The sequence below is a fragment of the Alligator mississippiensis genome, chromosome 14 (assembly GCF_030867095.1).
Source record: "Alligator mississippiensis isolate rAllMis1 chromosome 14, rAllMis1, whole genome shotgun sequence".
Classification (NCBI taxonomy): Eukaryota; Metazoa; Chordata; order Crocodylia; family Alligatoridae; genus Alligator; species Alligator mississippiensis.
This window is the reverse complement of record NC_081837.1, coordinates 2,783,889-2,811,878: the sequence shown is the minus strand read 5'-3', so window position 1 is coordinate 2,811,878 and position 27,990 is coordinate 2,783,889. Positions and strand designations below refer to the sequence as shown.

Here is a 27,990-nt window from a genome sequence, read left to right as displayed (position 1 = left end):
AGCAACGAGAGCGAGCCGGCAAAGCGGGGGCTGCATACTGGGAGCTCCCCGTCTTGGCTGGGCCTCAGCGCTGTGGGACACCAGGCCAGGTGCTGCCTTCCCGCCAGCTCTGCTTGTGCCCCGTCACGCGAGGACGCTGACTCCCTCACAGAGGCGCCAGACTCGGGTCGGACGTGGGTTTTATTACAAAGGGCCAATCACCATGTACAGTTTTTACAACGTCACTTTTCCGGGGGCTCAGCTGTGCTGCCCGGGTGGGAGGTGGGTTTAAAGAACAGCACCATTAAGGTTGGATTTAGGACACAGCTACAAAAAACGGTTCAATCAGCTACGTACAGGGGAGGACATTTCATACCAGAGAGAGGAGGGCACAAAGGAGAGAGTGGGAGAACATGGAAGAAAAAAGGAGGTGGGAGACGAGAAGGGAGGGGTGGGAGAGGTCCGAGCAGCCCTGTGCTGTTTCTCTGCATGGCTGGGGGGAAGGTTGGGGTGGGATTCCCTCCGACTTGCATGTCTGGGGGCAGAGAAAACAGCCTGGACACAGGAGTTCTCACCAGGAGGATGGCAGGGGCTGCAGCATCCCGGCCATTGCCGCACGTGCCAAGGATGTCAGCGCTTGGCCTGCGACACGGCCGGAGCCAGGAGGGTGGCTGGGGGTGGGGACATTTCCTTATTGCTTCTTCGGAACAGTCTGTGTGGGGCAGGGCGGGAGACGGGGAGGAGAGGAGGAGGTATCAGAGGCCCGAGAACCCCGTCCACTGCCAGATGCCTACGCTGGGAAGAACACCATGCAAAGAAGATCTGCCTGCTAGCTAGTGCCAGATACAGAGTACAGGGACAGTAACAGTTCTGGCCAGGCTACAAGAGAATATATCACCATGAAGCACGAGCGAAGCCTCCGAACGCCGGCGACTCCCTGCTGAAAGTGCATCTCGAGGAGTTTGCTCGGGAGAAGGGTTCACTGCAGAAAACAAGGCACCACAAGGAGGTTGGATACTGGGCTGCACGCGAGGGCGCTGGGAGGTCCCGCGAGCGGAGGGGAGAGCCCTGCTTTAACAAGGTCCGCGGGCGCCCGCCTAGATGGGCTCGGGCTTGAGCTTGTCCGCTAGAAAGTCGCTCACAAAGGTTTCCACAATCTCGGGCGTGATCTCCTCGACGTCCATCACGTACTTGGCTCTGGCCGACATGTCCAGGATGGTGAGCAGGGGGGCCGCCTCGGGCAGGTTGGTGTAATCCCGCAGGGAGTCGGTCATGTCGTCCTGGAAGCCAAGGAGACAGAAGCCCCGTCAAGGAGGGGAGCAGCAGCTGGGGGCGCGGGAAACGCGCTGCCCTGTCACCTGGGTGAAGACGGGATTGCTGGCCGGGACCTGCTGACTCCCCCCGCCCCCACAGCCTGGCTTCCTACTAAGATCCCACTGCAGGATTCAGGCTGCTGAATCTGTCAGCAGAGACAGATGGAAAGGGGGGGTGGGGGTTGAATGGCTCCCTTGGTGCTTCGCAGCCTGGGGAAAGAGGAGGGGCAGAGGCCAAGGCACAGAGCAAGGTTCACTGGGCTTTGTTTTCCCCCTGCCCCGGGGCCTGTTGTGGGACAATGGGGACAACGCCGAGAGCCAGTGACTGCCATGCAGGCCAGGATGAAAGCTGGGGTCGCGAGGGGACAAGGCGCCTCTCCCCTTGGAGCAGCCTGCCCCCCTCCCACCCCCTGCAGCAGTCCGAGCTTCCCCAACGGCGCCTGCCAGCTGTGGCACAGGTACGAGCGCAACCTGTCGCTCCACTTCTCCGCCAGGCCTCCTCTGTCTTGCTACAGCCAGCAAGACAGAGTCTGGGCAGGTCAGGAGCCACGGCGGCAGAACAGGGAGGTGAGACTGGTCAGACCTGACTAGCGAAGGGGTGCAGGGTTGCCCCAAAGCACCCCATTAAGCTGCTGCCTCCCCTGTCTCCATCAACCTATAGCCCTGCAGTTACAAGGCAGAGCCAGAAACCTCCTGGCTCCAAGGTCTATTCACCCTCCTGCCATCGATTCCCCGTGCAACTGTGGGCACATCCCTTTGTCTCAGAGCTGCCTCCTTCTCCACCCAGGACAGCCCGGAGCTGGGCTAGCACCTGCCCTCTCCCAGCCAGCATCGGCGGAGCGGAGATATGCCACTCCCAGCGGCGGACGAAGAACAAAGCCAGTGCTGCCGGAGCAGGGGAATCTGGGGTTCCTCCCCGCTTCCCCCAGGCGAAGACGTGAGCATTGTCTGCCAGCACCATGGTGCCCAAGAGCCGTGATGGCCAGGACCCAGTAGGCACAGAGCCAGGAAGACAGCAGCACTCAGCCGAGGCTCCACCACCCACCGCCTCCCAGATGCCAAGGTGTCCACAGGCCATGTGGGAAAGGAGGGACACGAGGGCAGCCTCATCGTGACCTCTGGCTGACTCCACCACTGAGACATGGGGGCGAGCAGCTGTGGCAGACGGGGGGCAACCCAGGAAGGCCTGGACATCCGAAGAACACGCATGTGAGTGGATCTGGGAACAGCAGGGCCAGGTTGCAGATGTCTCCCCACGCACAGAGGCTGCGAGGAGCCCAGCTAGCCGGCCGCTCGGCAGGAAAGGGGGGAAGAGGGGCTTGCACGCAAAGAAATCAGATCCCTGTGGAAAGGGAGGGACGGGGGGGGGAAATGCACGAATCTGTGACTGCCAGAGCTGCTGCACTGAACAGGCATGGCCGGGCCGAGTCGCTCCTGGCTCCAACTGCGGCAGCTCCACTCTCCCTGCGCCGGCGTTCCCGGGCGAGCCCAGCGCGCAGCCGCTCTGGGGCGTCACCCCGGAGACTGCCGGGGCTTTGTGTGGGCATTTCTAACCTGCGCATCCCTGCAGCCGGAGTCTGGGGCCTCCGCCCTGCGCCCCGCCGGACTGTCGCAAAACCGCTGTGGTCTCTTCATAAATGCAAATCAGCCGCGAAGGCGCCGGGGGAGGGGCGAGGGTGGTGCCAGCGGCCCGGGGCCGCGGTCAGGCGGCATTGTGAGCCGTGGCCCCAGGGCTAAGCGAGGCCGCCGGAAACGTGGGGACGGCCGTGGAGCTGGCGGCCGCGGCTATTGAGCCAGTGATGAATGGGACATTCAGGATGCTCCCCCATTCTCTACGGCGGCTGCCACACGGCCAGCCGGAGTGAAATGAATGAGCTGCAGTGTTTCAGCTACAGCCAGCCAGCAAGAGGGCTGGGGAGGAGGACCCTGGGCAGGCTCCGGGGGAGGGGGCGAGAGCACAGCTCCCTTCTGCAACCGGCCTGGCCAACAAGGGGCTCATTCAGAGACCCGGGGCCGAGGCCGGGGCGGCCTGGGAGCGTGTTAGCGAGCGGAGAGCGCCAGGCATGCGCGCGGCGGACTGCAGTGCGCACACCCGAGGGGGAGGGGGGCTGCAGCATCGCGCAGTGCGGGGAAACACGGGCTGATGCATGCAGCAACGGAGCTGGTGAGCATAGACGCATCCCCCAACCCACTGAGAGGCGTCTTGCCTTCCTGGGCCTGCACTGATGGGGCAGAGGGAAGCGGAAGGCCCTGGTGAACGCGTCACCAGTGTGGGGTCTGAAAGGTTCAATGCTTCCCCACATGCCCCAAGGGTCACTTAAAGCAGCCAGGCAGCTCCTCAGCGCCTTCTCCTGCGCTCTGCGGCCTCCACCACTCCTACAATCAACCCGTCATCACAGCCCCAGCCCATGGGATGGGCCCCGTCTCTCTCGCACACAAGGGACGGGAGGCCCCAAGGGCGGGAGTACTGCACGGATGGTCACGCAGCACGGCCCAGGACAGGGACCCAGGCCAGGAGCGGAGGCAAGGGCATGGCAGAGAGAGGGAGCCGGCGAGGCTTGCCCACGGCCTGCTTTCACTCCCAGGGCTATTCCAACTACGGAGGCAGCCTATGGGCAGGGGAGCCAAGGGAAACCCTCCGGGGCCCCAAAGCTTCAGAGCCGTGGTGGGATGGCTTCCCACCCCTGAAACAAAGCCTGTCCAGAGAGGGTTTCTTTCTGCAGCTCTCAACGGCAGGATTCATGCCCTCTGCCGCCAGTATGCCTGGCCCGGCCTGTGCCACAGAGCACGCAACTGCCAGGGTCTGTGAACCCCCGGACAGCGAGGGCACGGCCACACCCTCGCCTGCCCCTGCTGCTTGAGGACCGCCACGGAGGGGAGAAGGCAACATTCCCCTCGAGGGCCCTAGCACTGCATTCGCCCTCCTTCCCCGGCTGTGGGACCCCCCCGGTGCTGCTCAGACAGAAGCTGTCGCCTCCATGCTGGCCGCAGAGACACATCCATCACCGGCTGTCAGCTCTGCTCAGCAGTGCCAGATGACGCTCTTGCAGGAATGCCTCTGGGCAGAGGCCACGTGGCAAGGCTTTTTACTCAAGTAAAGTGGCGTTTCCGCAGGAATGGGCACGCAGGGCTCTGTGCGACACAGGGCCCTGCCAGCGGCTCCAGTGCGGAGCCGCACCTCGTCCTGTCCCCACTCCCTGCACACATGATTTGGCAGCCACTGTGGCAGGGGCAGAGAAGAAAGATTAACAGGCACCTCTCAGATCCCTCTCCGCAGGCATATGCCCAGAGCAGGGCAGCTGGGAGGGGGTACACTCAGTAGGACCCACCTCGGGGAACGGGAAAACAGACAGGCCAGAGACAGTTAAAAGGAGGAGACTCCTTGCAGATCAGCTGCATTGCATGAACCGCGTCACATGTCTGCTCCTGTTCCATGGTAAGCGCTGGCTGAACAGGAGCAACTGGCTCCTGGATGAAACGTGGCTCACCCTCCGCTTGCCGCAGGCAAGGAGCAGCTCCGCAGAGCAGCTGACCCGAGGACAAGCTACCTCCGTCCCCTTTAATCCAGTGTAACTTGCTCTTGTTCAGAGCCCTCTGGTTTAACGCACCGTCCCTGGGGGAGGGCGTTTGCAAAGGTGACATTTTACCTCCCCGTCGAGATGCAGGCTCAGGTCTCGGGATCTGAGCCCTCGGCACCAGCTGAGCCTTTCCGCTTCTCACAGCAGAGGACTAATTAGAGCAAGTGCACAGAGCCTTGTTCTCTCAGCCCAGCGAGGGGCACAGCACGTGGAGCGGGCCACAGGCAGGGGAAGATCCTTCTCTGTCCCAGCCAGGCCCCTCCAGCCCGGCTTTGCCTGCTGTATACTGTAGCCTGCCAGGAAGCTTCTGGGGTTGGCTCTGGGGGGCGATCTCTGTGCAAAAGACAGGCCCCAGGCTGGGGAGATCCCATTCCCAACCTCTTGGTTTCCCACACAAGAGCCCCAGGCCTGCATGCCACCAGGTCACAGCTGCCACACACAAAGCCAAAAGAACAGCGCTGTCCCCCAGTCCGCGCTCACCTCGCCTGCCACGAAGAACAGTAGCGGCGCCTCCTCATCTTTGGCTTTGTACTTAGCGATGATCTTCTCGGCGATGGGCTGGATCAGCTGCTTGGCCGCCTCGGACTCACCGTCATCCTCTGAATCTGCAGGGCACAGGTGCCAGGAGACAAAAGGACAGTAAGAGGGTGGTCAGGATATGACAGGCTGCGGAGAGGGACAGAAGGTGACCAGAGCGGAGCAGGGCTTTCTTGTAAGATGAGGAAATCGATTCTCTCTGCAAAGCTGCTCCCCAAATACTCTGGCCTCTTCCTTCCCCAAATGCCACCACGAAAGCCCAGGAACTAACAGGCTGGAGGCAGCTGGCTGCCTGCTGAAAAGCACCTGGATGTTGCGAGGACCAAAGGAGGCGGCACCACCCACGCTCCCTCCACCTCAGAACAGCAGCTCTGCTGCTCCCCTGCCTGGCAGTCGAGGTGGCAGCAGGGAAGTGAAGGTAGCTCTGATACGGGGGAGGTACAGGAGAGACAGGCAGGAACATCAGTCAAACACCAGCTGCGACTGAAGCTCAGTGCTTGGCTGGGAAGGAAAGGAGCCATCCTTGAGCGGCGTCGAGATCGTTCTACGTGGGGGAACTTTTGGGTTCAGGAAATAACTGGAACAGTACTCTCCTTCCACCCGGGCCCACAGCTGCGGCCTCCCCACACCGCTGCCCTGGGGAGCAGCAGCCCACGGACCCCAGGTGACACCCGCCGTGTTCCTGGCTCTGCCTGTGCACGTGGGAAGGGACGGGCACGTGGAGCAGGAGGGGTTGCACTGGGGTTGTTTTTCCATTGTCTACACTCCAGCTCGGCTCCCTGCACTGGGTGCTCCCCTCCCCATACACCTCGAGGGGGAGACACACGTCCTACGTAACCATCAGTAACCCACACTCGGCTAACGCAGTGGGTGCAGCCTCAACCCTGTGCTCTCCAGAAGGCAGATCCCAAACCCTTTCCTGCAGCAAGCAGCTTGGAGGGCTCACACTGCTTCAGGGCATCTGACTCCAGGACCACAGACCCATGCAGAGTCCGTGCTACCCACCAGCCTGCAAAGGGGTGTTTTCCATTTCATCAGGCCAAGGAACCTGCAGGGAGAGGTCTGGGGGGAGGTTCCCAGGCTGACTCTGGACAGCCCCACAGTCCCAGTTCCCTGCTGTGATGGCACCGATCAGAGCAATGCGAGGTTGCGGGGTAGGGGGAAAGCTGTCTCATTGCAGCGTCTGGATTTACACAGCCCAGTGGGAGAGAGGGGACGCTGCTCCCACCGTCCTGGGGCATGCTACTGTTCCCTGTAAGAATGGAGCCAGTGAGTTGCACCGCAGCAAAGCCGCTCCCCAGTGCCACCACTCACCCCCGTTCCCCCGAGAAAGCCCCCTTCGCCACCCCTCCCACCCAGGCTCTGCTCCAAAAGCAAGAGGGCTCCATACCTACGAAGAGGACGAGGCAGGGGCCCTCGTTCAGCTGCACGGCGTTGGAGTCCGTCAGCTCCAGGACAGGCTTGGGGTGCCACGGGAACTCCCGGCATTCAATGTCATTCAGCACCTCCACCCGCCCCTGCCGCGTGATCACGTCGCCTTTAGGGTCCAGGACGATGAGGGTCGGGATGCCTGTGGCAGAGGAAAGGCAGAGGCACGCTCAGTCCCAGCAACAGCCCCAGGCTTGCTCTACTGAGATGAACCTGCCCCGCAGGGACCCCTCTGCACAGGCTAACCCAGTCTGTCCAGAGCCTCCCAAAAGGCCCCTCCCATGCTCTTCTGTGACTGTCCATTAACACCAGCCACACCAGTGGCTGAGCCAGCTTCAGTCCGGGGGGAAGCAGGTGCAGTGGCAGGAAGTTTGGGGGACCGGGACACTTGTATGGGTAGGTTGGACACGGATCTCTCTTCATGGCGCAGTTAGCAGTATGGAGCCTCTGACCTCCACAGGCCAAATTCACCTTGGCATCAAAGATGAGATAAAAGTGACCTCGTGAACTTTGCCAAAGGGCTCCAATGCCATCCAGTGCAGATGGGCAGCAGGTGGAGTTGGTGCCGTCTGACAGGTATCCAGCCACGGACAAGGATGTTCCACCACCAGGGACACTCAGAGCAGATTCCTGGTCCAAAGGCATCCGCGAGGCTGACCCAGCCTCTTCTCCCCTCCCAGCTCCACATTCGTTAAAGCCAACCCCAGTCCACACCCAAGGCATGTTCTTGCTGCCAGCGGGGCTGACGAGCGGCCGCATGACAACAGGACACTGTCCAGACCCTGGTGCATGTTCCCCACCTCGATCCCTCCTCTCCGCCTCCCAGCACTACTAAGCCACATGCAATGCAAACTACTGAAGCCTGCTGGGGTCAGACCTGCCTCGCCCGCTAGTTCACAACGCGCACTGCTGACACAGGAAACAAAACCGCGGTGGAAGGCAAAGGAGCTGGAGGAAGAGAGCGAGCTGCTGGCAAGGCACAGCCTGGAGGTGTACATGGAGCTTGGGAAGCCGGCATTCCCTAACCTCCCATGGCCTCGTGTGACCACTCCAATGCGTCTTTGAGAGCGACTGAAAACCAGGACCGGCCGCGGCCACGAAGTGTCTGTCACGGAGGCATGCCAGCTTGACCAAGCTCCACTGCCTGGAAAGGAGCGATGTCGGCATATGCCAGCTTGGGGCCCGCTGGCCTTGCTGGAGCTCCGCTGGTTCCTGCCCTGGGAGGCTCTGACTCTCCGTACCCCCATCACTCAGGCGGGACAGGTTCCCTGCAGCCCCCTTTGCCCCAAGTCTCAAATCCAACCAGCGAGATGCTTTCTGGAGAAGGAAGAGGACTGAAGTATGGCTGAGTGGGCTCAAGCATGCCAGCATCCCCCATGGCGTGAGCTCTGTTTGGTATCGGAGAGCAGCTAATAAACTTCTAAGAAGCTGGAGAAACTGCTACTGCAGGCTGCTCCGCTCCCCTCGACAGCTGGGAACGCAGAGCAGACGGGCAGGGGCCGGGGCTGGGGCACAACTGCTGAAGTGGGAGTGCGAGGCTTCAGCAGCGGATCCGTTCAGGAGGAGAGGGCAGCTTCCAGCACAACGGGAGCAGCCAGCAGCTGGGGCTCAGGGCACCAGTCGGGGAAGGTCTCCACTTGGGAAGCCTGGGGAAGGCAGAGCCCTACAAGTCAGGTACGGAAGAGGCCCGGCTGTCCCAGTCAACAGTGTCTGCATCGCGCAGGGCCAAGGGGGAGCCAGTGAGAGCAGGAATGTCAGGGTCTGGGATTTTACTAGGCACCAGCAGTCACTGTCAGAGGGGAGACAGAAGCAGCCTTCACCGGGGAAGAGACATCGAGAAGACAGGGAAGAACAGGGCAACGTAACTGTCCAACACTGGTGTCAGCTTTGCCACCTGGCTCTCGTCGCTCTCCCTCCCAGGTATTTGCTAGGCAGCACCTTGCTCTCCCCCCGCGGGAGAAGGGGCAGGCACAGGCAGCTCGCACGCTCCCACCCGCACTGCAGCTGTTCCCAGGCAAGAGTCACCAGGAAGCCACAAGCTACAGACTCGGAGACTTTGTGGGCAGCGGAGAAGGCCTCGTCGCTGCCCGACCGAGGCACTGCAGGCCCATGTGCGGGGACAGGAGTTGCTCACCAGTCTCCTCAATCCTGAGCATTTCCCTATGAAACACATGAACATTTGTCTGCTCCGCGTTTGCCGGCAAGTCCCAGCGAGCGACTGCATTCCCCTCATTCCAGCCCCAGCCAGGCAGCTCTGCATTCCTCCGTAAAAACAGCACATTCACCTCGTATGACGGCTGCGCCCTGGCTCCTAGCGGCATGCCAAGAAAATCAGGCTGACCACAGAAGGGCACATTCATCACCCAATGGCATCTGGGATCATGCTGGAGGGACGGGCAGGAAGCTCCGGTGGAGCTGGGAAAGGCATCTCAGGCCTGGCCCCGCGAGCAGCACTGTGCCCCCTGCTCTCCCAGCAGTCCAGGGGAGCTGCGGGAATGCTGCGAAGGGAGAAACATCCCTCCTCGCCTCACCTCTGCATTCAGCCTCCTCCAGATCTGCGCAGCCCACGGTCCAGGCATGATGCTGGAGCCAGAGACCTGCTTATAGCCCTGCCATGTTCCTGCGTGTCCTTTGGGCAAGTCATTTCATCTCATCCCCAACAAGCTCCTGTGTACCAAGCAAGCCACAGCTCTCCCCCTAGCCAGGCTGCCCAGGGAAGGCCCTGGGGTGTTTGGGTCTTGTAGATAACCTGGGTGCCAGGTTCAGCACACTCAGACCTCACCGGATTTGCAGGCGAGTTCAGGCTGCAACACAGCAATGAGCTAAGATCTCAGTATCAAGCAGCACCTAGAAAGCCCCCGTGTGAACACCCCAAGAGGGTCGATACCAGGCTTCTCCTGCTCGTACGCTGCCAGCGAGTCAACTGCACACGAGGAGGCTGGATGCTGCCTTCACAATTCCCAGCCCGACACTGGCTCCAGGCACAGCTCACAACTCACCTGGACACCACTGCCCCACCCCAGGCCAAACACCAGCAAGCTGCACATCTGGATGTGCTGGGGACTGCCCCCTCCCTCCCTCCCTCTTCTCAGGCAAATCACAAGCTCTTACTGCTTCTCCCCACTGGTACAAAGGGAAAGGGCCTTTTATTGCCCTGCTTGCAACGCAGCTATTTTCACTTGGGCCTTCCCTACCCCCCCGGGACGGCTTGGAGGCACAGTGCGTGAGGCCAGGGCGGGGATGTGGCGGAGGCAGCTCCTCACTTTCCGCAGGGCTGTAATTTAACACTGCCCAGCAGAACCCGACACGCCACAGTCTTGCAGCTCCCGCGGTAAACACATCCCATCTGCGAGGGAGACAGGCTTGCAGGATCTAGGGCAGCAGCAAGCTGTAAAGCAAGCCCCTTGCACACCTGCTAGCTCTGTATTTTATAGCCCTCTCCGAGTCACTCTCTCACACACACAGAGACCTAAGCACCCAGATGTGTCTTTTAGCTCTCTCCACTCAAATCAGCGTTGAGTGTCATTTCTGACACTTCCCTGGGACAAAGGCAGAGCTGGCCTGCCATCTTTTGTAGGTAGGAGCACGAGGACAAGCAGCCCCTGGCGGCAAGCATGGGACAGACGCTTAGATGAAAAGGGAGGGGACCTGGGCTCAGTCCAACTGTCATGCACCAGAAAAGGGGGCGCAGTCCCTCTGCTTTCCCAGCTGACTAGCATTTCATCAAAACGCAGTGGAAGAGAATGGGATCTCTGCATAAAACTGAATGGGACCCTGGCTGGATTCGCACACGCTCAGCCCCCTGCTCCTGGCTCTGCTGGAGTAGTGAGCCCAGAGAGGCATATCCCGGAGGGCTACGAAACAGCAGGTAGAAGAGGGAATCGGAGTCACGAAGCCAGAAATCGGAGAACACGTCTCTCCAGACCAGCACGGCTGGATCTTCTGGCCATTTCATCTGGGTGGGTATGGTGCGCCCCACCGCTTCCACGCGGGCTGTGAATGGATGCATTCAGGTAAACCCAAATAAAGCCCGAGGAGGCTCTGTTTGTATTTACATTTTTTGCTGGCTTTCTCGAATGCCACTGGGACCCGACAGGAGACTGAAACAACAAGAGACCTGATCATCTTGCAGCTTTTCCACTAGGCAGGAACTGAAAGAGTTCGAGAAGACAAGACCTTGTGTTGTTACAGCCCTGCAAACGGCCCCCCGAGGCCCTTGAAAGGCCTGTGAGAGCACACGCCAACACCGTCCCTCACAATCCCAGTCATTTGCACTTGCTCAGAACAGGCCACGCGCAGATTTGCTCTCCTCGGATGAAGAGGGGCAAGGCAGGACTGCTCGAACGGACCTGGGACATCTCAGAGCTCTACACAGTTATACTTGAGAAGCTAACGACCACGGAGAGCAGACACGGGGCTCTGACCAGGACACTGGGTAGGATAATAAAACTGCCGCATTTGCAGAACGGGTTTCCACACACCAGTGTTTGACAAGGGGGATTGTAGTGGCACAGCCCTCCGGAGCCCTCTCATGAGCACCAGTGAGGGGAAGAAGGAGGAGAGACAGAGGTAACAATGAGTAGGAAGCAGTGGCTCAACAAGGATGTCAGAGAGAGGGCGACTGCAACCACGGAGAACAGAGAAATCTGGGGAAGAACGAGCCGCACCACTTACCTCTTACTAACCACCAGGCATGGTCCTGGAGACACAATGCATGGCTAAAGGGGTCTGCCTTGGGCGCATACACACAGCTGCCAGGGGGCACGAGAGGTTTATTATGACCCTGTGCTGCTGGGTGGGTGCAACAAGGCTCTAAAATACCTGAGAGTCAGGCCAGGCACCCTGGGATCCCTGAGCACAGGGAGGTGGGGAGTCATATCACTACAGAGCAAGCCAGGGAGCCGTGTCCTTCCCTGGGCCCTCCTTGCTCCAGGCCTTCTGCAAGAGGCTAAGGGGAAGGCTCGGGGCAGGGGGGACCAGAGGGTCTCCCCAAACCAGGACCTGAGCTTCACTTTAGGGCGATCAGGGAAACGTCTACATTTGCCTTTGCTCCACGGCATCCTGTGACCAGCCCTGACAACCCTGTGCCCTCGCTGGCGTTTTCCTCTTCCCTGTACTTGCAAGTTGTCATTACCCTACGTCCCTTCAGACGCCTCTTCCCCACACCCAGTCACTCCTTTTCACCTCCCCAGTCCTGTAATCACAAGGAGAAAACATGAGTAAGCACAGAAACTTCCTGCCTGCCGGCAGCCACATTTATCATGCCCCTTGACACGTCCAGCAGGCCACAGCTCGATGCTGCCCTTTGATGTAAATCACTGTGGTAACCAAACTGCACTGGAAGCTGCTTGGAGCACGTACAGTGAGGGGAGCATGGCGGGAGCCTGCACGCTCCCCGAGCAGCCAAGGCCTGCAAAATCCTGGATCCGATGCACCCGGAAAGATGGAAGCAAAGTCCTGGGCTACATAGCACACGCACACACGTTTGGCTAATCCATGTCCCTAACAAAAACCAGATGCCACTGCCCTCGAGTCCTGCGAGAAGGCCAGCCCGAGCTGGCAGCACGTCCAACAGTGAAAAAAAGCAGCATTTGAACCTCCGTGAACAGCAAAATGGATTTGATCGACAATGAGGTATGAAGCATCCCAGCTCCAAAGGGCTCCATGTTTCCAGGAAAAACGAGCCCGTTTACTTGGAGGCTGCAGGAGTGTTAGTTGGAGAAGAGCCGTGCAACAGCTCAGCCTGGGGCACCGCGCTGTGCTTTGCTGTTTTCTTTAAAGGAGAGCAGAGATTTTACTCCCCGAAGGGGTGGGGCCACCATACCTTGGATGCCGTACAGCCGATTGAGGCGCGATCTTCGGGCTTCATCAGAGTAGGGGACGGCCAGCCAGGGCATCTCGCTGAAGTACTGCTTGAAAGAGTCCTCTGACCTGGCAAAGGAACATGGCAAAGCAGGGGTCACACAAAAGTTTGCCCCTTTTGGGCACCTGAGCTTTTTCCCATGTAACACTTCACCTGGGAGAGAGACAAGTTGCCCCAGCACACCTAGCGCTTCCCTGGGAAGCGGACCCCGTCACCAGAGTAAACAGGCCCCTCCACCTGGGAGATCACCTTGCTTCCATCCATGCAATGCCTGTGCCTCTCCCAGAGAAGGAAGGGGGGGACTTGCAGCAGGTTTCACCCACAAGGTGCCTGCTACAGGACTTGGAGTCCAACGGACAGCATCTTTGGGACCCTCCACCGATGCTTGTGTTTCTTCTTCCGCAAAGTAAGCAGACAGAGGGCGAAGCCTGACGGCTCCTGCCCTGCCCCTCAGTCATCCCCATGGTACTGCCCCTCCTGCCCCCGCAGCGCAGCCAAGCCCAGCACTCTTCACCGCAACCAGCCCCGACTGCAAACAGGCAGGACAGAGATGCACCTTACAGACTAACTGATCAGAGCCGTACAAGCTGATTGCAAGAGACCGATTACCTGTCTGCGCTAACGAAGACTATCTCGAATTTCTGACCCGCCTCCTTGATTTTCCGGTAAGACTCCACCAGGACCCTGGTGAGGCTTCGACAGGGCGGGCACTGGGGGAAGAAGCAACACAGCAATGAGCACAAGGCATGCAGACAAGAGGGACGCAGCTCATCACAGCCAAGGGGCCTCACCTGTTCCTAGGCTTCCTGCCCTGAGCTGGCACAAGGACCATCAAAAGGCACAAGCAATTCACAGGTCCTGCCTTTCCTTGAGACCACCTTGCGAGCTGGGCCTGCTGGCCAGGGGGGACAGAGTCCACATATCCCTAGTGCAGGCCCCCCAGCCCCTGGGAAGCCAAAGCTCCCCAGAAAACCTATGACTCCCCTGACTCCCCAGAAAACCTATGGAAGTGGACACGAGCAGGAGCACTGCCTGCTCCCCAAGGGAGGGCCTGCAGCATCTTGGGCCCCACAGCTCTGCTAGGAGCGAGCCAAGCTCTCGGTCTGAGCCCTTCCCCGTCTACGGGGGACAGATCCCTAGCAATCGAGGCTGAGACCATGCACAAAGCTGAAGCCTGCCCCAAACATGTCCCACTGCTCTGTACAACGGAGAGGGGTCAGGTACTCACCCAGTGTGCTGAGAAATAGACCCCGACGTGAGAGCCCTCCAGGCTGGCGCTATCCACTGACTGGCCATTGTTTCTGAGCAGAGGCCCTGCCACGACTTCGCTGAAGGGTTTTGGCCCCCAGGGGAATTCCAGACCTAAGGGAATCGGGGACAAGCACGGGGAGAAGGCAGAAAACAGTCAGATGCAGGCCTAGCACTGAAAACGCCCAAGGACTTTCCCAAGAAAAGCATCCGGCCCTCCTCCAGCTTCTAACGGGGGCAACCACATCACAAGTGACTTCTGAATCCATCGGCCTTGAGGTCTTTCCACATAACGTTCCCCTGCCTCCCCCCAAGATGTAGGACCACGGCTCTCCAGGAGAGGAGAGGCCAGATGGAAGGCTTGTTCTGAATGGAAAGATGCCCCCACAAGAAGCCCATTAGAGATAAATCAGGTCTGCCCCAAAATTCAGGGAGTCAAGTGTGCCCGGAGGTGTCCCCAGGGAGCTCTGCCCTCAGGCTGCAGCCATCCTGGGCCGCGTATCCATTCTGCTTCCCGAGTTTACACTGACGGAGAAGCAGTCGGGGCAGCCCACGCCGTTCATGCTTGTCTCAGTCCCTCCACCGGTGAAGCGCTTTGGGGTCTCATTTTATGTAACTCTGTCCTCACTGGTATTTGGGAAGAGAAGTCGTGGTTCTTTCGAACAAAGAAACCCCAAGCTCTCTCACAGGAAGAACGCTGGGGATTTCACGCTGGGAATAACATGGCATTTGCATTTGCTAAGTCTTGCCACCCCCTTGTTTTTTTGCTTCGAGGCATCCAGTGGAGCAAGAGCCAAAATACAAGCCGACTCTTGGCCGGTGCTCCACTGCGCTGCACTCCACGTCTTACCTTCTGGGTCATCTCGGATTACCAAGAGGCCATTTCTGCACACAACCTTCCCGGTGGCGGCATCTATAAATATCAGCGAGGGAATGTTGGAGACTCTGTATTTGTTCCACAGTTTTAGCTGTAAGAGAGACAGGAGGGGGACAAAAAAACCAGGAGGAGTCACTAAGCTGCTCAAACAAGTGCTCTGAGCAGCAGCACATTCAGGCTGAAGACCCAAGCTCAAGGGAGGAGCTACAGCTCGCACCTATAATCCCTGAGGGAGACTGAGGCCCACCAGCTGTGTGCTACCTGCACCACGGGGTGGATGCACTGGTCTAGAAGCGTACTTGGCTTCCTACCAGCCCTGCCACGGACTTTGTACAAGACCTTGGGCAAACTGCACGGCTCTCAGTGCTTCTCTCTCCCCACATGTGAAGAAGGGATAATATTTATCCACCTCTCACTGTGTTGAGACCTCTGGGCGGACAACACAGCCAACGCAATCAACCACCACTGCTCCGAAGGGACCCAGCTGCTTCTCTCCTCCCAGCTCGTTCATTAAAGCCAACTCCAGTCCACACCCAAGGCATGTTCTTGCCGCCAGCGGGGCTGACGAGCGGCCGCATGACAACAGGACACTGTCCAGACCCTGGTGCATGTTCCCCACCTCGATCCCTCCTCTCCGCCTCCCAGCACTGCTAAGCCACATGCAATGCAAACTACTGAAGCCTGCTGGGGTCAGACCTTCCTCGCCCGCTAGTTCACAACGCGCGCTGCTGACACAGGAAACAAAACCGCGGTGGAAGGCAAAGGAGCTGGAGGAAGAGAGCGAGCTGCTGGCAAGGCACAGCCTGGAGGTGTACATGGAGCTTGGGAAGCCGGCGTTCCCTAACCTCCCATGGTCTTGTGTGACCACTCCAATGCGTCTTTGAGAGCGACTGAAAACCAGGACCGGCTGCGGCCAGAGGATCTCTCTCAGACCTTCGCGCACATAAATATTCCACTCAAAGCAGTTTGCTGACGTCTTCCCAAGGCGCTCCATGCTGAACCAGCCCCATGATGAATTATCAGCCTCTCAGATGCAATCAAATCAGAGCACAGAACCAGAGCGGACAGGACGGAGGGAAGGAAATGAATCATTAGCTTCCCACAATGTCAAATATTAATGGGCTGCAACCCTCCCCAGCTCCGCGGGCATTTGTGACATTCATTTGGGCCAGGGGAGAAGGAAACAAAGCAGCACCATGAGAATTGCAGGAGGGACCATCAGCGGGAACACAACTTGGCACTCCTCGAGTTGTTATTCTGCAATACAAAAGTTACGATACAGGGGAGATTTCAGAGCACGTGGTGCTGCTTCTTAGTCCAGCCTGCTTTATGCATCTTCTTGTTTAATATCAGGGACATTTGCATCAGACCGTATTATTTTATATTAGAGCAGCATGCAAATGGCTCAAGTGAGATGGGCCTCTCTGTGCCAAGCACTAGATGTGAATAAAACAATCCCAGCCCTGTCTGCGTCCTGCGGACAAAATACGAAGGGTGTGGGAAAGGGGGGCGGGGGAAGCAATGTTCAGGCAGGGAGAAACCGGAGATGCTTCCCACAGTTCTAGCTCTGGGCATCATTGCAAAGGCATTCAGGGGTTTATGGGAGAGTCTCCAGATTTCTCTTCTGGAAGCCATTCATTTGCAAAATGTTTTACGATGCTTAACAAGGCTGTCAACATTTTGCCTACCTGCAATCTGGTGATCAAAGTCCTCCAGGTCTCAGCTATCTAAGAATGGAGAAACTGGGCCACAAAGAAGCTTCTATTGGACGCTTGCAGGCATTAGGGACTACAGACATACAATGCCTTGTGCCCCGTGCTGGCACCGGTACCCTAACAGCTAGATGCGACCCCTTGGGCCACGCTGTCACTAACGCTGAATGGTCTGGGCTATCAAAGCCATTGCTAAATGCAAACGAGCCATGTTGAACCGAGTCGCGTTCCAAGCACAGAAAGCAAATCCAGCTCTGCGAGCTCGAGGCGTGGGGAGAGGATCTTTATGGGGCTGCTGACAACAAGGAGGCTGCAGATAGTAACTGCGGAGAACCTGTAAAGACCTGCTCACATTTTACTCCTGTTTGCCAAGTCTCTGCCATGCGAAAGCAGCTCCCTCCGAGCTCTGGAGTACATTCCAGCTGCTTTCCTTGTGGGAGAGGGGCCGCTCGGCCAGTGCAAGCGTGCACAGCTCGAGGGTTGAACGCACCTATGGCAGCTGTACAAACAATCCCCTGGACGACCGCCGAACCAGGCAAGGTGCTGCTGCCTGCAGGGGACAGAGCTGGCCCCCAGGCCAGGACTCGTGGAAATCGAACACGGGTTACTTTTCGGAGTGCTGGGCATTAAGTGCAGTCACTGGAGCAGGCTTAATCGCACATACATCTTAAGCAAAGATCAGGGATCAGTTTAAAATCACAGGGTTTCGTGTTGAACGCCAGAACGGCATGAATATCAGATGATCTTGACATAAAACCATCCATCAATCCCGGGGTTGTGCCCAGCCCCTCGCCGGCCTCAAAGCTAAGCAGTGCTTCACACTGGTAACAGACCCCAAGCGAGCGAGTGGAAAACGTTTTCCCAGCGTTGTTTATCCGCCCGCTGCCACAATCCGGAAGGCCTGACCGTGCAGGCTTGTAAAGAGCTCTCGGACGATCACGCTCGCAAATAAATCCCTCAATGAAAGGCTCTTCCTACAGACTATCAGGTGAGTTAGCATTTAGAGACACAGACGAACAAGCGAGACGACTGTGTTTAAGAGCGCTGAAAGGCACTATAATTTCAACCTGGCTACAGAAGGCTTGAATTGCAAATTAGCGGTCTCGAAACCCTAACCATATTAATTTTGATGTCTGCATCAGAAAGTACATGAATGCACTATTTAAAGTCAAAGCAATCTGGTCTGACGATTCTCCTGTGCATTGGGAAAGCTGATTGGAAATGAAAAACGCATGCACTGAAGGACGATTGCCAAGTTTTACCCCCATTCCCATGGTAATGGCCTCCTTCAATCAGGTTCAGCTTTCCAAAGCATATCAGACACTTCTAAAGAGAAAGTCTAATGGCTCCTTTTACTATAGGTCTGACCTGAAAGTATGTAACCTTGATGGGAAACCAGGTTTGATCATTCTTTGCTGTTTTATTTCCCTAACTCAACTTCCCTCTGATTCCCCACATGAAGAGCAAGACGGATTCTCTTCCCTTTCCTACAAAGAAGAATACAGCACACTTTTGATAAGAGTAGAAAGCTAGAAGTGGCGTCAGTACCTGCTACGCAGCCTCAGAGTTTGCCCTTACAACTTCCTAAAACCATAAACAGTCTTTTGGCGGCTGAAAGCTCCACTAAAATCACAGGCAAATAACTGGAAATACAAAAGGGGCCAAAGAGATGCTATCAGCACCTAGACTTTACAGGCAGCAATGGGCACTGCTAGCAGGACTGAGTGCGATCAGCACGTGACACACAACAGCAGCATAAAGCGATGCGCTGCGTTCCCTTCACCTGCCTCCTCGCAGGAAGGCCTGAGCCTTTCATCCAGGGATTCCTTGTGGCTAAGTTAGCACCTTGTGGGGTTTTTCAATAAAATCTTTAAATCAAACTCGAAAGTCATTAAAGGATGGAATAATCCAGCAGACTCCTGGGTAAGTTGCTCCAACAGGTCCTGAGCCTTGCGGTGAATGACTGGCATCTTAATTTGTGCAGCAAGTAGAGCAGAAGAAAATCACAGGGGTGGTAGGTATCAGTCGGCCACGCTCCGTCTCAGCGCTGCTCAGCCATAGACCCCTACACGTCGCATTAAAAGTGATAAGAGCTGCAATGCGATTTGTGCTGGGGAAATTAGTTATGGCCCATGTGGCTACAGGCAAGTCGCTGACATGGCTTGCAACTATGGGACAGCGCCAGCCCTGAGGCTGTACAAGGTAACGGTACAGAGCTCAGCAAGGTCCCGGCCGCTGCCCGGCATCTCAATAAGACTGGCAAACCAGCCAGGGGAGACTCAAATTACTTTCAAGTGTCACCTCTGCTGCTCCAGCTGGCATGGGAAGCTGGAGCATCTGGTATTCAGGATCAGAGCAGGACAGAAAAGGCACCACTATACAGACAGCTGGCTGAATAACCACCAGACAAATGCCTGCACACACCTCTGAAAGGGCTATTGTGTGAGGTGTGGTGCACAGAAAGCAAAATGTGAGCTGGGAAACCACAGGAAGATGAGAGGATGCTATGTACACCACCGGAGAATGCTGCCTCAGCAACTTTGACAAAAAGCTGTTTTTCCCGTCTGGAAGGAGGATGACACAGGAAAAACCCCGCGCTTGGAGAATTTGATCATGCATTTAAAGAGGGGATCTCTGCTCCGCTTCCCAACAGCTGGAGCAAATCTGTGGGATCAAGCCAAAGCTAACACAGATGTGGAATTCATCCACAGGCTCTTCGCTCTGAAATCAGCTGATCCTCTTGGACTGCTCCTCGCTCCCCACTTGCGCTGCGCTCCTGGTAAGTTAAATATTGCTCGCGGTGCGGGAAGCCCGCTGGAACAAGAGCTGGGGAAGTGCGCTCCTTTCCAGGTGTACCAGATACGGACGGACGTGGGATGACCAGCTCATCCAGAAATAGATCTGGCACCTTATACAGGTGCTTAGGAAACCTGGAGTAGAGAAACCGGAGTTGCCAGGTCCTTTATAATCTCACCTGGACCAAAGTCATCAACCAGCCGGAGCCAAATCAGGACCCCAGGGTGCCAATTCCTGGTCCCATTGTTCACACTCAACTCTCTGGCCCAGCATTTTAGAGCATCACGTGCTCCTTTACCCATCTTCAGCAGAGTGACTGGAGACCCACAGACGAGAGGCCTGACAGCACTGCAAAAGGTTATTCTTGGCTGCTTTGCTGCTGCAGACAGGGATCCTTTGCTCGCTTTCTTTCTTCCATCCCAGCAACTTGGAAATGCATCAACACTCGGGAGAACTTTGAAAACCACCCTAGAAGAAAGTCTCTGCAATAATAAATCTCTCTGTTCAGATGCACCGAACAGCTGGGACAGGCTCTTCTCCATTGGGCTACAAAGCAACCGAGCTCCTTGGATGTGCTCTCCAGGGAAGACAGAATTTGCTTCCCCGGTGCATGCTGACGGGGAAGGGAACCCCTCTGCTAGCAGCTGCTGCCTGCTATTTTTGGTTGTGCTGACTGATTTATCAGCCCTGGACATACTGACTCGTTAGCAAAGCCTAGCCTGGGGTGTGACTAGCCCTGGCAAAGAAAGTCCAGCTGCTCGCATGGTGTGTGTGGGGAAACCCAGAACTGGCACTTCTTCCCCCACATGCTTGGCTACCTGCTGGCCCCCAGGAAGATCCCTAGGAAGGGTGGTCTCCTCGGTAGTTACATTTCTCTACTGTCACGCAAGCTGGGTGAGGCTGCAATAGGTGCCATGCCTGCCTTTATCCAAGTCAGATGAAGACTTTTCAAGATGTTCAGCCCCAAAAGGAGCTATGAGAGCAATAGTGACGTACCTAACTGCAACCCATGTGTCTCCTCTGACCCTGGGAAACCTTGGCAAACCAAGTTAATTGAAAAGCTCAAAGGCATATCCAACAACAGGGATGAGAACATGTTCCCAACATGGAGGGCTGCTGCTTTCTATTAAATGAAATGCAATGCAACATTTTCCTCCAAATTTGCCCTTGGAGCCCGTGTTGCCAGAGGCTCATGAGTTCCCTTTGAAGGGCTTTTAAAAGGTCTCATTTTCCCCCACCCCAAGCACAACGCACACATCAGGGCCCCTGCGTTTAAAGTCCTTTCTGTGGAAAGGTCAGTCTTTTGGCCAGTTTCTCACCAGCAGGCAAATTCATTTGGTGCACGGAGAACATGGGGGAAGGAAAGAAAACCTGCGAGAGCCGCTCAGGTGCAAAGGGGTCTGTGAATGAAAACTGTTAGAGCCCAACATTTTCTGTCCACGAGGCTAATTCTGCTGAGGAATCAAAGGCCCCAGACTGGGAGGCGCTTCTGCAGATTCCCTGACGATGCCTTTGGGAATTTGTGCTGGGCTCACGATGGAAAGTTTTCAGCTGGGTTGTAACCCTCCCTCGGGGAGCCTGCAACGGAAGCCCAGCCAGCGCTGGGCCAAGACAGGAAGCGAAGCTGTCCGGTCCGCTCTTTGGGCGATGTCAGCAGCGATCGGAAGGTAAAGCCGGCACTGCCGGCCTGTTTTGCTGCAAGACCAGAAGCAAAGGGGTGGGAGCCCCCCAGACCCCACACAACATGGGTCTGCTTGGGAGAGATCGGCCGCAGGGTGGGAGCCGCGGAAAGGGGGGTTTTGCAAACAGCACAATACAGCAAGCTCAGTACTAAGACACTTAACCAACCCCAGGCTCTCTCCTTCCTCTCCCCTCCATATGCAGATACTATTTGGATGTGTATCAAGCAGGCAGGTCATTTTTCTCTCCCGTGGAAGGCAGACAGACATGAGCTCAACTCTTGCTGGTCTCTCATTACAAAGCCATCAGCCGAAATACTAAGAAGGGATCCCAGCTCTGCAGTTGGTCCAATAAAAGATAGCATGCTAAGAAATCCTTGCCTCTTGTACAATTCCTGGACCACCGTGGCTACCACACCACTAACGCTACCACAAGAAGGCACCTGTAGGTCTTGCTCTGCTGGAATCGGTGACGACTTCCAGAGGATGTGGAGACGCAGGCTGGTTTCCCAGAGCCGGCTCCCTGTCTGTCAAGCGGATTGGTTCCAGGGGGTTGAGACATCCCCAATTGTTCGCGTCACTGCCTTCTCATGGTCAAACGCCCTAGGGGACCCCTGTCCTCACTCGCTCTCGATGTTAGCTTGCAGCTTGCACATTGTGCCCAACAGGATTTACAAGAGCAAGGGGCCACCCAGGCAGCGCACGCAGCAGGAGGGGAACAACAGAACATCCCGTCGTCCGTGGATTTCAAATCCCGTTTACGCCTGTCCTTGCAATCTGGGCTTTGCTCAACAGGGAAGAACTCCTTCCCAGAGCTCCACTTCCTCCTGGGAGCGCCGATCCCCACTGATGCCAGGAAACCGGGGCGCTTACATTTGGCTGGATCAAGGCAGGGATTTTGTGGCGTGACACATGCAAGAGGACTGTGCTTTACGGAGGACAGGGGGCTTTGGTTTTTCCCGAGTTGCTACCGCCCACTGAGAAGCAATGGGAAACCGAAGGCCGCTGAGGCGGAAGGATCTGGACCTGGCTAGCGCAATACCCAGGATCCAGGTAAAAGGCCGGGACAGTGCCCAGTGCTCCTGCTGTTGGGCACTGAGCAGCCAGGCATGGAAATGTCGTTCTCCCTCCCCTTTACACACAAGCCCCAAGAGGACACAAGCTGGTTCAAATCGGCTCTGCCCCGTCCTCCTACTCCACGCAGGAACTTCAGTAAAACCATGCTGTCTCAGTGGCTCCCAATGGAAGCTCCTCTGCGCTCCCCTGGGCCCTGCTCCGTAAGCCCATTAGCACAATCCAGATGTATCTGCGGGCACCGGGGCTCTACTGGCAACACCGCAGCTTCGTTGTCAAAAAGCAACTGTTGGAGAGCAAATCTGCATGGGAGCACGGGGCCCGCCTGCCAGGCTGCACCCACAGCCCTGCTGAATGCAACAGGGCAGCCACTCCAGGAACGGGGGGATGAAAGTTAACGCCGGTTTTCTAGTCGAACCCAAGCCAGCACAGGATTCCCCCCTACGTATTTTCCCATCTAACTATACGCATGCTCCCTTGACGAGGCCTGGGCCACCCCAATCCCACCCAGCTCCCAGTCAAGCTGCTTTGCTTTTTTTTCTGTGCATCGCCCTGCCTGGGGCCACTCAACTCGCTGACTCCAGTCTTGGCCACACTGCACTGGTCCACACCCCAAAGCCAGGCCTGGTAGGCAGTTGTGTAGCTGGAAATAGGGTGCGCTGCCCTGGTACAAGCCCCGTCTAGACCGGCGGAGATGCTTATTGCAGAGCCCCTGGGGTGGCAACTGCAGCGGAGATGAGGCCGCGTTCTTACACACCTCGCTCCGCTAAGTTTCCACTCTTGCGCTGCATGGGGAGCCCTCACCCAGCTGCCCGCTCCGTTGCAGGCCGCAGTACATGGCGCATATACCGCCCATTCAAACACTCCCATTGCTGCACGTCAGTGTTTCCTGCACTAACACCCCCCCAAGCGGGAGCTGAGCGCTCCACTGCAGGACAAAGCAGCACATGGCTCCCGAGCCCTGGCAGACACCGCAGAGCGAGTGCAGGAGCTGCCTCATTTCCTCCCAACACACATTTCACAGGCTGACAGGCTGGATTTCCTGCAGCCCGCATCTGATACAAAAACATCCAATTTGTCGAGCACGGCTTGGAGCGCCTAAACAGTGGTTAACATGCTCTGCGGAGAGCGGCCTCAGGGCTCGGAGCTGAGACCAAACGCGGCCTGGTTTGTTTGAGGTTTTCAACTTTTAAATGGAGTTTAGTGCTGGGGACAGGTGCCAGACTGCCAGACCGTGGGCCCGGTGGTCAGAGCAAGCACAAGGCAGGCAACACCAAGGCAAACTCTGCCTGTCCCAGTGCTTCTGGCTTACGTTTCACAGCCAGCGGATTGCTGCGGGCCAGCCTTTTCCTAGACAACAGCAGCACCACCAAGCCCTTGGCTCTTCTCATCCAGGGATCTCAAAAGCACTTGAGAGATGAGGTCAGTGCCACAATCCCCGAGTGGAGAAGAGCCCTCCCAGGGTCACCAGCCAGGTCAGTGGGAAAGACGGGTAACAAATCCAGGTTTCCGGGATCTCAGCCCAGTGCTCTACTCATTTGGCCCTGCTGCCTTTATCTTGTCGTTCAGGCTGACCCACAGTTCAGGGGCCCTGGGTTCAGCCTCTGGCTCTGCCCTAGATTTCCTGCCAAACTGTGAGCAAACACCATGGCCCTTCAGCTTCCCCCTTTTCTTCCCCACTTTTTTCCACTCTTGCCGGTTTAAGCTTTCCAGTGCAGGGACCATCTCACCGCTGGTCTCTGCAGTGCCAAGCCCACGGGGGCCAACGGAGACACAGCTGTCGCACACAACAGCACCAACACAGCCCCAGGCTCCTAAACATGCACAAGGGGAACACAAGGTCCCTGGAGCCCGGCTTGACCTGAACACTGAAGGTGTGCACACGTGCGAGTGCTCACACGCTTTGAGCCGCTGTGGCCTTGCTGCCGATGCCTGCATCACTTTCCTGCCATTTACTGGGTGCTTCCACTTGCTGGGATGTGAGACGTCGACGTGCCGCAGACCTGTTAGCTCCTCTGAGCCCGTGGGGCACAACACACAAAGCCTTTTACATACAGTGTTGGATTGTCCAGTGAGGTCAGGCCTCTCCTTCCCCTAAGCCTGTTGGTGGGGGTTTGCGCAGGGGATCCTCAGGTGGGTGGGCCTGTTCATCCATCAACTCTTCTTTCAGAAATGCTTGTGCATTTTAAAGGACAAAAGGCGCCTCCAAATGCAGCTATGCTACCTAGTCCACAAGGGTCAAGGCGGGCCTCAGGCTGGAGAAGAGAAGGACAGAGGAGTTGTAGAAGTGGTTAAAGGAGAGCAGCGTGCAGAGGCGAGCACATGCTGCGCGTCTAGGGAGGGCGTTATCCCATCTCAAGGAGCTCAGGAATAACACTGCTTCAGATCCTGCAGTGCCTTCTCTCCCAGGACCCCAGGGTGCTTCAGGAGCACACGCTCGCACTTCACACCCGCCGCCAGCTAGCACAGGGACAAAGCGAGCTGGCAGAAAAGCCAGAGACAGAATCCAGGAGGTCCAACATCACCCGGCAATGACCTCCCTCCGTTGCCAGCTCCCCCGCTCCTCAAGCGGGGAGAGATTTTGGCTGCCCTCACCCCTGCCTTTCTGTGGTTTGGCTGCAGCCGGGTTTCATGTTGTCACCGGCGTAACGACAGAAAGGGCAAGACGTGGCAAGGAGGGAAGTGGGCGAGCTGGGTCTCCGTGCGCCCAGCGGGGGCCGATCCAACCTCCGCTGCGCGTTGAGCCGAGTTGCCATCCTCCATCCTTCCTTTGTTCAAGAGAACAAAACCAAACGCATCGCAATCAGAAAAATAGCTTGGGAAAAATCTGTCAGCCCCAGACATTTCCTCAAGCTTCAGGTTTCCAGTAAACTGGAAGCGAGTGGTTAAGAGGCATTTGCTAACCCACCGGCAATAAACTAGTCAATATAATGAGACTTTCCCCTTACGACTTGCTACCCGAAGGTACACAGAGGAAATGTGGTATTTGAAAGTAAATTAGGGGGCTTGGGTTTCAGCGCTGGACAGGTTTCATGGCAGAGTCATTAGCTGCTCATTATTGCTCTCTTTCAATTTCCTACTCTCCTCTCATTTCTCCCATTACCCCCAGCCCATGGCAGAGGGGGTGCTGCTTTCCTGACAGGGCTCTCAGCAAGCCCAGCCTTCAGCGTGGCACGGCTCCAGGTCCAGGACACTGCGGGACGTACGACCCTGCCCTCCCTGGGAACTGGAAGAAGGCAATGCCTGCGGCAAACGCATTCCCACGGAGCACGACTGACTCCGACGCTCAGCTGGCACAAATCAGATGCGTCTCAAAAGCATGACAGCAATGCTGCCGGCGGGAGGAACTAATAGCTCAGACCTCTGCAGTGGACTAATGTGGGTGGGGGGGTGTTTCATAGAGGCTGGAAAGGGACCTCACACCTAGTCCAACCCCTGCTCCAAGCAGGGCCAGCCCCAACCACATCATCCCAGCCAAGGCTTTGTCTAGCCAGGTCTTCAAGACCTCCAAGGATGGAGATCCCCCACCTCTCTGGGTGACCTATTCCAGTGTTTTACTACCCTCCTCATGAGAAAGTTCTTTCTAATAGCTAACCTCAACTTTGCTTGCTGCAATTTGGGGCGTGTGGGAGTCCGGATGCTCAGATCACTGGAACAGAAGTGGAAGGCAGGCCCCTCTGCAACCAAGCCTCTGGCTCAAACCACACTCAGGTCAGCCGTAACCCACTGCGGTTTGATGGCTGCAAATAGAAAGATGTCCTCGTTCCAAGAACCATCACTACTAGTGCAGTCCACTCATCCGTGCCTTTGTCAGCCCCAGTTCATCAGCAGAGAAATCAGAGACTGAAGGGGAACAAGGGCCGAGCCGTGCTTCTCACCTCAGGAGAGGGGACGTTTGCAAGTCCGTACTCCTGTCTATCACCAAGACGGCGCAGAAGGAAAGGTCTTGCTGTCACTGCTGCAGCCACACCTGTCCTCGGGACAAAGAGGAACTCGGGTTTCCAGGGCTGCCAGATGGGATCCCCCGGGCAAGGATCAGCCGTACGATGCTGTAGGACACGGGTCCCGTGTCACCTCGGCTGTTCTTGCTCTCCATCGTCTCTCTGGCAGAGCAAGAGCACCGTGCACCACGCAACACAGCAATACAAGGAGGGAATGAAAGAGCTTGCCAGAGAGGCTATGAGGAAAGACAGATGTGAAAGGTCATCCAATGCGGGCCCAATAAGTTATGCCCCCAAACGATGAGTTTGGAGTCAGAAACAGCTATCTAAACACAAATGTAATAAGGAAAAATAATAATTTATCCCTCCCTCTATGGGGAAGGGATATTTTTCCTCCGTGTCTGGAAAGGACAGGGGTACGGTGGGGGTGTGGGATGCCAAATGTACGTTAAGGGTCTCCCAAGGTCTCCAGTCTCATCCATCATTCATTATAGGCCAGCTGCCAAAATCACCTCACATTACAGCGTGGATTTTCTATCTGCAAAGTTTGCTTTTGCTGCTACCGTTGGCTGGCTCGGAGGGAGCCAGCCCGTAGTGCTGATAGCCATCTCGAGGTCAACGCCTCCAAATCCCAAGTCATTAAGGAACAAACAAAAAATGTAAAAGCCTGGAGAGTTCAGGCAGAGTTCCCACCAAACACAAAGGCCTCCAGGATCCACAGGGAAGCGGGGATATTTTTTTTTTCCACTGAACACAATGAGGTGTGACTGTGGGTTTGTAGCAGTTAATCCAAAAGGGAACTTTAAACAATTGAATCAAAAAACCCCTCTCGCTGAGCAAACAATGCAGCGCCTGCTACGGCTGTCACCAGTCCAGGGCTAGCGGGGCCTGCACGGATGTCTTGGCCACGGGGAGCTTCCATGGGGAAAGCAGTCTTTCCAGGGGATACACCCGCAAAGGTCACTTAGAGCCAGCAGCAGAGCTAGGAAGAGAAGGGCCTGGCCTCTGAGCCTTCACCCGGCCCGACTGCAACCGCTCCACCTCTCTGCAGCAGGCTGGGCTTTGCCTGCAATGTAGAGAAAGAAACCAACAGTTCAGGTCCAAGCTCCAAGGGGTTAAAGGATGCATGAGATTCACACCTTAGCCACGCTCTGGGTGAAGCCTGTGGAGACCTACCCCAACCTGCCTGTTCCTGAGCGCTCTTGGCTCAGCTGGGGATGGCTCTTAAGTCCTCCTGCTCACCCCGACTCCTCTGTGCCACCGCAGAGGGAAGTGGTTCCCATCTGCAGCAGCCTGCGGGGGATTTCTCCTTCCCATTTGCCACAAAAATCTCTCCCGGAGCCGCTCTAGGCTAAGCTGCGAGTGACGCACTTTGCAGGGCTGACTCAGGGCCGCAAACTCTTGTTCTTAAAGGACACTGCAACCACAACCGCACCCCAGCGACGGGGACGGTCCGTGCTGCTGCAAGTCTCCCACGGGGCAGCCTCGCCAGGCTAACCGCTGCCCAGGAAGTGGGGCCGATGACTTCGGGCACCACGGTTTGCTTTGGAAACGTTCTCCTTCCAAGTGTCACCTTCTCCCTCCTGCCGCCTGAAGAACGTCAGCAGGGCAGAGACCACGAAAATCCACGAGAGAAACCTGCACCTGAGTGGTTAACGACCTGATCTCACCCATGACCTCAGAAAGCTTCCCGTGAAACCGCTCCTCTTTGCCTTCCTGTTCCCAAAACCAAGAACTCAAATCCTTTTTCCAAAACGGCTGCAGCTCAGAAATTCAAGCCCGGCCGAGACGAGCCAGTGACGTCTAAATACGAAAATGTAACTGCAAAACTAGAATTAGCAATTAATCAACTCCACATGTTAAAAACCCAATCCAGAATAATACGTACAGCCTCGATGTAAGGTTAGCAACGGGGGATACACATGCATAAGAGATTAGACAGATCACTCCCATGTGCCTCCCTGC

General features: G+C 56.8%; 1 protein-coding gene across 4 annotated transcripts in view; it reads right to left on the bottom strand.

The window, feature by feature from the left end:
- Positions 1-162: 162 nt before the first annotated feature.
- NXN (nucleoredoxin) overlaps positions 163-27,990 on the bottom strand; it is a 63,952-nt gene continuing 36,124 nt past the window's right edge. For all 4 annotated transcript variants that reach the window (XM_019491928.2, XM_019491930.2, XM_014603933.3 and 1 more), the window contains exons 2-8: positions 14,797-14,914; positions 13,927-14,060; positions 13,308-13,408; positions 12,660-12,766; positions 6,798-6,977; positions 5,351-5,475; positions 163-1,259 (exon numbers count right to left, since the gene is read on the bottom strand). In XM_019491928.2, coding sequence (XP_019347473.1) covers positions 1,077-1,259; positions 5,351-5,475; positions 6,798-6,977; positions 12,660-12,766; positions 13,308-13,408; positions 13,927-14,060; positions 14,797-14,914 — 948 coding nt within the window. In that variant the 3' untranslated portion in view covers positions 163-1,076. The remainder of the gene's footprint in view (positions 1,260-5,350; positions 5,476-6,797; positions 6,978-12,659; positions 12,767-13,307; positions 13,409-13,926; positions 14,061-14,796; positions 14,915-27,990) is intronic.